This window comes from Sinohyriopsis cumingii, chromosome 5, assembly GCF_028554795.1.
Source record: "Sinohyriopsis cumingii isolate HCF-2022 chromosome 5, ASM2855479v2, whole genome shotgun sequence".
NCBI classification, from domain to species: Eukaryota; Metazoa; Mollusca; class Bivalvia; order Unionida; family Unionidae; genus Sinohyriopsis; species Sinohyriopsis cumingii.
In genome coordinates this window covers 43,100,375-43,112,425 of record NC_142965.1, presented here as the reverse complement: position 1 = coordinate 43,112,425, position 12,051 = coordinate 43,100,375, and the positions used below count along the sequence as shown (strand labels likewise).

The 12,051-nt window shown below is 33.6% G+C and overlaps 1 protein-coding gene across 4 annotated transcripts in view; it reads left to right on the top strand.

Annotated features, from left to right (window-relative positions):
* The first annotated feature begins 664 nt into the window (after positions 1 to 664).
* The window catches only part of LOC149799036 (inositol 1,4,5-triphosphate receptor associated 1-like), a 257,140-nt gene continuing 245,753 nt past the window's right edge, over positions 665 to 12,051 (top strand). For all 4 annotated transcript variants that reach the window (XM_089957997.1, XM_089957996.1, XM_089957994.1 and 1 more), the window contains exon 1: positions 665 to 765. In XM_089957997.1, coding sequence (XP_089814123.1) covers positions 685 to 765 — 81 coding nt within the window. In that variant the 5' untranslated portion in view covers positions 665 to 684. The remainder of the gene's footprint in view (positions 766 to 12,051) is intronic.

The window sequence follows — 12,051 nt, the reverse complement described above, 5'->3', positions numbered from 1 at the left end:
CTAGTATTTTATTCCAGTTTGAAGGTTTTAAAAACTAATTATTATCTGACAACAAGCTGACATACTAACTCGAAAATATGTAACGACTAATTTAAAGGTATTTCTAGTAATTTGCTCAGGTTCCCAAACAATAATTGGAGGATGACAATAAAATTTACTTATTTTTTTTTTTAATTTTAATTTGGGCCTTAGCTTCGTATATTTTGTTGAGTGCTGCCATGATTTTCATACCTGTTTTTTTATGATGTACTACCTTGACTTAGACCCAGATCTGCCATAAAAATTACGTGCTGGCAGATAACGGTCTATGCAATTCAATTGAAGTCATGATTAAAATGAACAGCATGACTCGGATTAGCTGGTACACTATGTGATAATAGTTCCATCTGACTTCTGTCATTTAGTTTTTGTAATTCATAACAATGCCTTAAATATTAACAAAAGTTATTGTTTGTCACTTAAAAACAGCATCATTTCAAATTGTAATGTATTACAGAGTTCAAAATTTCAGCTATAATTAATGTTCTTCAGAGAGTGCACTAATTGAATATGATGTCTAATATGATGTCCTAGGTTTTTCTTTTGACATTGCCTGTTTATCATGAGTGTCTTTGTAATTGAAAGTCAATTATTTTTATAAGCACACCATGTGTTGGCAGTGGAAATGGTTTCCATCAGAAGGAAATGACCAGACAGACCTCAGTCACTTTTAAAGACTTTCCAGATGATGGAGAAGAAGAACATCAGGACTATGGCTTAGATCAGGTTGGTCACCTTCTCTTTAATCTTTTAAGGGAAAATCCTGGCTAAGGTATAAGATGTACCCATTCAAAAGAGTTTATTTTATTATTAATATGTAAAATTTTAATGAACTATTAATCCACCATTAACCCTTTAGCTCATGTAAGCACTTTTGGATGCCTCTCTTCTATCCCCTTGTCATGTAAGCACTTTTGGATGCCTCTCCTCTATCCCCTTGTCATGGAAGTGCATTTGGACAGTTTCATCAGATTTGCATGTAAGAGTGTTTGGACACCAATGCACCATCTTCGCCGAAATGCATTTGGGTTCCTACAGGAAAAACTTCAACCATTTTGAGCTGTTTTCATAGCACCACCTTCAAGAAAAACCCCTATTAGAAACAACAGGCAATGAGGTAAATGGCTTTTACTGTCATATCACATGGCTGCTATTTAAGATCCACTTATCTGCTGTCTAACTGGTTCAGATTCTCAACTCGCGAAATATAGAGGCTGCTGATTTTCTTCAGCACTTTCTTGAGTTTGGATGATTAGAATTACAACAATGAAGGCTTCATTATGTAAATAGAGGCTCTGATGCTGATTTAGACAAAAACTGATTTTTTGATAATTTATCAAATTTTGATGATTTAGCAATGTAGACTTAGCAAACTGGTAGATTTCTGGATTGAGAAAGGTCAGCTATAGTCATACAGCTTCACTGACTTGATGGTGAACGAGTTCTCCAAAGATTTTAAAGTATATAAAAATTCTTCCATGAAAAATAATTATATAGCTATAAAAGATCAGTGTTTAATTTTAAACCTCTCTATAGATAACATATGTACAAAAAACTAAATTTATAATACACTGCAGTAAATTTTACAGGCAGGCCAATGCATATTGAATCTTTCAGGTAACAGGTATTCTGTGTGGCTTGGGCACAACAGCCTACACAGCAGTGGACTTGATGAGGTAAAGGGTAAAGGATAAATTATTAGTCGTCAGTTTCTCAATTATTTCAACACAGGAGGTTTGCCATTTTCTCTAGGAGGGCACTGTATCTGTGACATGTGAACAACACCTTTGGTTATGACAGTGGTAGCACTGGCAGTCGTATTGAACTTAGCTTTATCATAATGCATGTCATTTGAGTAAGGGGGAGAGTGTGCATATATTTGTATTGAAAGTATGACTATCACTTGGCTGCAATTTCAGTCATAAACTATTTGATACACTTTTTCTTACTGTAATGCATATAATAATTTTGAACAAATGACTGTCTTGTGTTGTGAATGGTGTATAATGAGACAAATTAACTACAGTGGTCTGTCTCTTGAATGACCTATCTGACCAGCAGCCACCTGCTTTGCACAGCCAGAGTCACACGGTATTGACAAATTTATGTTCAAAAGTACCCCGAAATGACAGCCACCTCTCTAAGATGGCCAGCACATTAGTGCAAAAACTCTTAAATTTAACATTTGCAACCATCCACATAATGGTTGTTTACAGATCCCACAGATATTTGCTGATTTCTCAGTTCAACTTATTGAAATTTGTTCGTTTGTTCAAGCATGCCTATAAAGTAACTTTAATCCAATGAAGAGATATGTAATTTGATTATCCTTACAGCTTTGTGTTCCTTAGATGTTAGGTTTTGCCACTTTGATAATCACTGGCAAATATCACCACGAATAATTATCAATATGACAAAAGCTAACTGCTGCAAAGCACAGTATTTTTCGACTCAAGTCTGCGTGACATCCAGTAACAAAATAGTAAAATGGTATCTTAACCAGACAGAAATTGAAAAAAGTTGATCAGGTAACAAGTTCACATCCTTTGTAAACTTTGATTATCTTGTGTGATAACTATAGAATTGCCAGTGAAGGAACAAATTGTTTTAATAAGTACAAAATGTTGTCTAACTTACTCAGTTTAGTCCAAAAAGTCAAAGTGATTCGACTGAATCAAAAGAAGGAGAGTCCTTTGATCACTACTGATTTAATTTCAGAGAGATTCAAATAAACATCATCAGTATACATTCAGCTGCAGTGAGTGGATAATGGAATCAGCAGGGATAGTTATAGCCAAAATTTGTGCCCAGACTTTACTGAAAAGGTGGCTTTGCATCACAATTGATGATCATTCATAAATTTTTTTAAAAAAACCACTGATACGAGTTTTATCAGATTAAGTTGATTATCTGATAATATTCCTGTGATTTTAAAAGAAAATATTAAATATTGAAAATATTAGTTAAGCCTTTCAAACTTTATATGTAGTTATTAAATCTGTGTTATCCCCTCTCTCAACAGGCAGCCACTTTTATAAGGCCACTTTCATGCTGCAGATGGAATGGTCTTATAAGAGGGGGGCCACAATATGTCAAACGACATATTCTGTCCTTCATCAATCTTCCTGTTGGGCTTGTGATTCATGATTGTTGGTTAGATGCTTTGTTACACTAATGAAACCTATAAAATTTACAAATTAATGTAACATTAAATAGCATTACTACATTTTTCTTCTAACATGAAACCCTGCTATAAGATGGTCAGTGGCGTCCTCATTATGCCATTGTGTCATGTAATGTGCAATATTGAGACAATCATTTAACTGAATGAATTATTTGCATGTGTATCCTTTTGACTATACAAGACGGGGATAGGAGCACAAAATGATCTTCATTGACACTTTTGCTAAATTGCATATTAAACAAGACATTTTTAAAAAAGTGATTACATATGTAATATTTTTTTGCAGAGAACAATGCATAGGCAAATGCATGTACAAGAGAATTGGCAACTGAATAGTACAAACAGTGCATGTGTATCTACCAGCTTCTCTCATTGTATCCATTTTAGTAATTTCATTAAAAATGTGCACAAAGAAACATAATTTGTAGAATTGTCTTTGCTAGATTTCATTTCAAACTAGATATTTAATATCTTATTAATAAACTTACATTAAGTTACATAAAAAACCACTGTATGGTAGATTTTTGGAAATATTCAACAGGACAGATTTTTGACTGAGAAAACAAAAGCCATAATCAAACATTGGGGGGGTTCTAATTAAAGATGTGTTTAGGCTAATCAAAATAAATTAACTGATACACATTGATGGTTATTTGACTTCATAATGAGAGGGAAACAAATTTAGAAACAGGTACAAATCTGGATCAAAGATTCTCCACGAATGCTTGTTGTAAAATGAAATCTAAACGAGCCTTATCCAAGTTTGGAAGTAACCATTTCATTTGATGGATAAAGATCAATCTTCAAAAAACATTTAAAATGACAGAAGCAAGGATAAATTCAATAAGCCCAGTATGGTTTGAAACATATTATGACACTGATTTTTCACCACTGCACAGGAAAAAAAGTACAACATTAGATTATAACATCAAATGGTTCTGTTCTAGTCAGCTGCCAATTACAGTAATAGTACATTTACAACCTTTACATTACAAGTGGCTTGCATACATCATAGGGATCTGAAGATAATTGCTGACTTTTTTTGGAATTGAAAACAGATTGAATCAGAATTTAAAATATAGGTCAAGTCTTATGATAACTTCAGACTTTCATGAAGGACACATGGTACTAATGATACAGAAAAATGGGAACCAGCCTGGAAATGGGTGAACATAAAATAAAGTATATATGGGTTTGGCTGACCAGGATTGGTTAATAATGTAAGTTATGTTTTAGGAAAAAGAATCTTTTGAGAGCTTATCCTAGTTGTAAATGAAAAAGAATAGAGATGTTGTTTTATTGATGGAATTTCAGTCCTTTAACAGTCTTGAGTTTGGAACACTCATTACTAAAATTAGCACCTGACTCCTAGGTGTTGAATTGAAGGCACATGTTTCAAACACATGCAGGTCCAGAAAATGCTGCGGCTCATATCCTTTCCTCTGCACAGAAGCTGACATCCGGGTTTCATCTATACTGATAAATACAGGTTTGATCATGAGCACTTAAAAATGTTAAGTTATTGAATTTTTAATATTATGGTGTTTGCTTAGGTTTACTATGGGAACTGAATTAGTACTGTGAGTCCTGAAAGACTAATGTGAGGATATATTTATAGAGTTAACTTTCAGAGGTAACATAAAGGAGGTTGGGGGTTGAGTTTATGTTAAATTAGTATAAGTATCAATTTTTTTAAAAATTATTACATCCAGTCTCACAGTGGTTATATCACTGTGATAGAAGACATCATAATGGTTTGTCATAATGTAATGGTCACATTATTTCAAGCTGTGTAGTAAGCATTGATTTTACACAAGCTAACTAACTTCAGTAAACCCTGTATAATGAGCAACCATTTGTCAACAGTGTAGACTTACATCTGTCATTGCGGGGCCCCAAGTGGTCTAAAGCGCTCTCTGTTACAGATCACTGCCATCTCACCTCTGTCTGTGTGGGTTTGAGTCTCGGATTCGGCTAATGTGGGTGTGTGAGAAAGCTTGCCAGTAGCTTCTCTTGGGTCAGTGGTTCTTTCCGGGGTTTTCCCGGGTTCTTCCTCCACCATTAATACTGGCTGCCATATATAGCCTAAAATGTGCTGAAAAATGGCATTAAACCCTACAACAACAACAACAACAACATCTGTCATTGCAGTTTGCAGCAGAAGATCAGGGTCTTTTGGAAGCGTAATTAGAATTAACTGCTGTATTCTTAGATTCTAAGCTGCTGGCACATTATATGATCAATGTAGATTTGAGTCTATGCCATTCACAGCTAGGTTCACATTATACATGCATTTTACAGCCCTTATACAACAGATTTCTGTTAGGTTTTACATGGGTAAATGTGGTATTTTACAGCCCTCATACAACAGGTTTCTGTTAGGTTTTACATGGGTAAATGTGGTATTTTACAGCCCTCATATAACAGGGTTCTATTAGGTTTTACGTGGGTAAATGTGGTATTTTACATTCTTCAAACAACAGGTTTTCAATAGCTTATTCACAGGTAAATGTACTATTTTACAGCAATGTAACTGCAGGCTTCTGACAGTTTTTATGCAGGTTAATATGCTATTTTACAGCCATTTTATGGCAGGTAAAAAACAACTTTTTGTGACTTCTTTTCCAAAACCACTGAGATGAATATGACCAAATTTGATAAAAAGCATCTTGGCATGAAGACTTTTAATGTTGTATGAATGATGCTGATATGCCATCAAAAATGACCATCATTACTCAAATTTGAAAAAGCATTTAAATGACTTAATGATTTAACCCCACCGTGAAACAAATGCTCATTAAACTTTGACCAAATTTGACAGAAATCATCCTGTCTTGAAGGGCTTTTAAAATTTTTACAAATGATACTGATCTACTATCGTATAGTACCACTGTTACTATAAATAGAAAACATGTAAACAACTTCTTGTAAAACAAACTGCTTAACAAAATTTAACCAAACTTTACAGAAAGTGCCTTGGCATAAAGGGCTTTTAAATCCATTTAAATAATGCCAATATACTATCAAATATGACTGCCATTACTAAAAATAAAAAGAAACATCCTATCATTACTAAAATTATAAATCCTTTAAATAATTTCTTTTCACAAACCACTCAACAGATATGGACAAAAATTTGACAGGAAGTATTCTGACATGAAGAGTTTTTAAATTTATACTAAAAATAGTGCTAATTTGTAATAAAATATGGCTGTTGTGATCACAAACCTTTAATAAAATATTGAACAACATGTGGATTCTCATTGCCATCTATAATTAATACTTTCATCAATACCAAATGGACTTGTCACATTGATAGTATTTTATAAACAGCATGTCAAATAGATAATCTGCGAAAACTAAAACAAAACGAAGTAGGCAAATTTTATCAAAACTGTATATAACTTATATCAGGCCTATCTTGGAATATGACAGTGTAGTCTGGAATGGATGCTCGTTGATTGATTCAGAAAAATTGGATCAACTACAACTCGAAGTGGCAAGAATAGTTAGAGGACTTCCAAAATACACTAGCAGGCAATCTATTTTGAAACAGGGTGGGAAAGTCTGCAGTCCAGAAGTTAAAGACAAAAATTACTATCATTCTACAACATTAAAATGAGGCAAACTCCAGGCTATATCTCTGAATTACTCCTTCCCCTGTGTCCGAACAAATTATAACCTTTGATGTTCAAACAATATGGTCATCTGCAGTTTCAGCCTAAATTCTATCAAATCATCTTTTATAGCTTTGACATTTTCTTTGTGGAACAATCTCAAACACGATTCTCAGTGTAGTATGTCTTAAAGTGCTTTAAAAAAGCATTTATGTTCAAAAATTGTTTCTAGCAAAATGCCAAGTTTTATTAATTGAGCACTGGATATTATCCATATTAGATTACGACACAATGTAAGTTCATTAAAAGCTGATCTTTACTGTGTTCAGCTTGCTGACACTCCTTTTTGTTCATGTGGTGGGATAGAAACCACCATGCACTTTTTGATGTTCTGTCCCAGGTACGGTAGAGAAAGAGTCCAGTTGGTGAGAAATTTACTTTCAGTTCATATGCAACTATTAGGTTCAATTTATTCTTTGGAGAAGGGCGATGCATGTGAAAAATATAGAATTTTGCATCAAGTATGCAAAATATAACTGCTATTGGACAATTTCAGTAACTTACTCAAATCGGGATTACTGTCACTGTGCCTGCCTCTGTATTTTTGTATCTCTCTCTCTCATTATTTATTTTTCTGTTGTCATGTTGAATTAGTTGCAATACTTGTACCATGTAGGGAGAGGGCTGATATAAGTTTTTAGAACTTGTGCCCAATCCCATTGTATCCTGTTGTGGCAAAATATGTTTAAACAAACATCTTCAAAAGAATGTTTATCAGACCATCAAATTTGAAACTGTTCTCTCGTGAACAACTTTCGTATTTATTCAAACTGTGATGTTACACCATTAAATATGGATGCTATTAATAAAGATAGGTGGGTATGTGAGAAAGCTTACCAGTAGCTTCTCGTGGGTCAGTGGTTCTTTCTGTGGTTTTCCCGGGTTCTTCCTCCACCATTTATACTGGCTGTCCTGTATAGCCTATCTTGTGCTGAAAAATGGCATTAAGCCCTACAGCAGCAATAATTAAAGGTAGAAATTTGCACAACTTTATTCCAATAAAAATCACTGAACAGAATTTGATGAAATTCAACACGAATCATGCTGTCATTGGGGCGTTTCATTATTTGATAAGTGATGTTTATGTCCTATCAAATGTGCTTGAAGATATAAAAACTATTTAAAGCTTGCAACACTTCTTGTCATGTACAATCAGTAGCATTGGACCAGATTTCAAGAGTAAGCATCCTTCTGCTCGTTCATTTGGCTGTTAAATGCCAGCCTGATTTTAACTGTGTATCATTTTTATCTCTCCTGGCTATACTTGTCTTTTTTAAACTGCTGAGCAGAATTAGATCAAATGTGTTGGAAAACAACCTGACATAAATGGCTTTCAAATATATACATATTTTGATACTTCACAATAAGATATGTTTGCCAGTATTAAAAATATCAAACCATGAAACTTCTTCTCAAGTACTCGTACCACCCAACAGACTTTGACCATCTCTTAATGAATAAAAGCATCCTGGCTTGGAAAACTTGAAATTTATTCTACAAATCCCCCATCAAATATGGCCACTGTTACTATAAATATGAAACCATCTTAACAAGCTTCTCTTAAAAAAGACATCTTTGAAATAAAGTATCCTGACATAAAGCAATGGATAAATGATGTCTGACTTTGCCAGTAAATTAAATTTACAAACTACTTGTATATGCCTACTATTTATGTGATCCATTCATCTGTCCATCTATACACTAATCTATCTGCTATCAATTTCATTTTCACGATCTTTAGTTATCAAACTTTGTGGATGGCCTGCACTTTGAGTAGGCAGGAAGACTTTATGGTCTAGAGGTCAAAGGACAAGCAATTGATTGAAAAAATAAAAATAGTTTCTTCACAGTATCTTAAGTTCAGCACTGTCAGCAATTACCAAACATTGTGGATAGCTTGTACATGGTGGAAAACAGTTGATTTTGGGCTTAGAAAATAAACACTCCAACGTCACTGAAAGAATAAAAATGGTTTCCACACAGTAATTCTACATCATATACCTGGCCAAATTTTGTGAATAGTTTGCACTTGTTGTGACAAAGTAGCCAATCACTTTCAAGGTCATAAGATCAAAGGGCAGGGTCACTTTAATGGATTTTGCACAGTAAAGGTCATTCTAGTCATCTCAGATGTGGCTCAGACTGCGTAGATTGGTTATTCTTGAAATTGCAAAGATGCCTATTAGTCAAAAGTCAAAGGTAATTGTGAATAAAAGAAGGAAGTGGTTTCTGCACAAAATTAGATTTTCTACATAGAAGACTGTTATGTCAACCAGTACACTGCCATCATGTTTTTGTAGAGAATGTTCTCAGGTCTGTTATCAGTAAACATTTTTATTAGGTACTTTTCCCATTCATGCCTTGTTATTGCTGTGTTGTGAGAATTGAATTATCTTATGAGTGTCATAATCATTCCTCAGAATTTGGTTGCTGCAAATCACAATATTTTGGTGAATCTTTAATTTGAGCATATTGGTCCAATACAGTTTTAGCAAATTACTGATTGACATTAATAATTTATGGTTTAGTATAAATAGCTGCCAACAGTAAGGCATTTTCAAATGAAGGTATATAAAAGTATTCATAAGGGATTAAAGATATACAAAAAAATCAGTCAGAATATTGTTTAAGCAACATGCAGAAGTCTATATACTCACTTGCTGGTATTATATCCTTAGCAAAAAATGTTTTTTGTGAAACAATATCTACTATGATCTGTCCCTTGTTACAAGAATTTAGAACTGTCCATTTGGGTTGGCACTTTCATTTATTTCATGTACACCATAACCTCACTTCGAAGATCCTTCGCTATAATTGATCCGTTTATAAGGTGGGTATGGTCATGCATCCCATTTCATTAAGTGCTAGTAAAATGATACATATTATGACATACTTCATTATAAGGTGGTTCCACTACAACTTTCCCTTGTTAGAACATGGTAGTTGGGGTCCATTACCACGGACTGCATTGTGTATTGATTTGCACTTTACTGTTACGTATATCTATATTGTTTGTAACTCCTGGTATATGATTTTGTCTAACTTTTTTAATATTTATTCATGATTGTAATTTGTAGTGGTTATCTATAGCTGAATTTCGTATGTGCATAAGGTCTATTTTAACATATTAGAGAATGTAAAATTGCATAGGATCTACAAATAGATGCTTATGTATGTGCTGACAGTTACTAATAATAAAATTGTTAGTCACTATGTTTACAAAATTTGGCCTTTTTCCCATTGGACAGAGCAGTCAGGTAGTATCTTAAAAGAATTAAGTTAATTTCTGTTGGATGAGTTAGGTTGCATGAATAGGTATTTTGGAATACTAGACTGAGAACAGGATCTGTCACATGTTAGAGCTCGGTACCATGAAAAATTATGTACTGCGGCATACCTCAGTATATCTGAATGTACCACGATATGTACCACGGTACACTATAATTATATTATTATCAACAATTCAGTGTTTTGTGATAGGGGCCTGACACTTTTTGTTAAATATCTACTTTCCTTTCATCAATAGCAAAATAACACCATATTATATCCATGATGCTATTTGGAACAAATATTAATTATATTGAGGTAAAAGATAAGAAAATATTTCAGTTTTAAAAAATGGCAGTCCCATCCCAAAAATTAAATGGCCATCACCTTATAGTAGATGAATTTGCTATGTGTATGTTAATTGTTTTATAAGTTGAAATCTAAAAGCTATAACTGAAGTGGGAGGATTACCATATAAACTCATGTATAAGCCTGTTCGCATATAAGCTGACCCCCAAACTGAACAGGTATAAACACTAAAAAGTGCATGACCCACATATAACCGACCCACAACACCAAGACATCTCAAGATGCACGAGGTAAGTTCTAAATGCATTTATTTATGCAAACTTATATTTTTTTAACAAATACTCTTTGTGAACATGTAAATTATGCTGGTTATGTGCCTTATATGCATTTATTTAGGCAAACTTACATTTTTTTAACAAATACTCTTTGTGAACATGTAAATTATGCTGGTTATGTGCCTTGTACAATTAAACATGCATACCTTTTTACAAATATTACCTTAATTTGTAGGATCGCTTATATCATTGAAAATGAGTAACTCGTGAGCACGTGATTCAACGTAAATGAAGCAGCTATTAAGGACTAGCTGGAAGAATGCAATTTGGTTGAAACAATAAAGCAAAATCTGCATCTAATATGTTTGGGAATAAATAAGGATTTAAATGATGCTATGCATGCTTTGCACTGTGTAAGTACTGTACATTATAGTTCAGCCTGGTCTCCTGGGTAAACTCAACCGGCCCTCGAAATATGAAGTCTGTATTTACCTTTATTTAATTTCGTGTTGGAGAAATCAGAAAATATGCACATGCAAAATAATAAGAAAATCAATCATAGTACTTTGTAACAGTTTAATAATTATCGGGTCAACAAAAGTTATTTCTTTTTACATGCCTATGTCTTAGGACATGGAAAAAGTTAGTTTTTTTGTGTCCCAAGATTTACTGCCATTATTGTAGTCAACAAAAAGACCTAAAAACTGTCAAATTTAGACACTGGCCTCCAGATTTGCTGACCCCCCCCCCCACTTCCATGTCTTTATTTTTTCCTAAATTATTCGGCTTATACACGAGTATATACGGTAAGTTTACAATATAGTTGATACTATTAGAGACATTGTGCTGTCACTTGAGAGCCTATTGATTAAATACCTAAATTGTTGGTACTGTTAACAATTTACTAGCTAAACATTTGGTATAATAGGGAGAAAGCATGAAACACAAAACAGACTTACTCAACAAACAAAAAAATATTTATTGGACTTAGAAAATTGCATCAAGTTCAGGCAGGAAACAAGTGCACTCCTGAAAATCATAGAATGATTTGCAGCCTGACTAAGGAATATATATTTAACACATTCGCATACACTAGTAAATATATTAAATCATGACATGTGGTTTTTTGTTTTCTTTTAATCTGAAAATTTCATAAATTTGGCTTTGGTTTGAATATGTTTCTCAAAATTCTGTTTCACCACCACATTGGCATATGTGACACTTGTCAAAAATGTGGTTAAAAGATCCTAAATATATGGACAAAACTAACTATATATTTTGCTCCAAGTGGGTGGAAAGA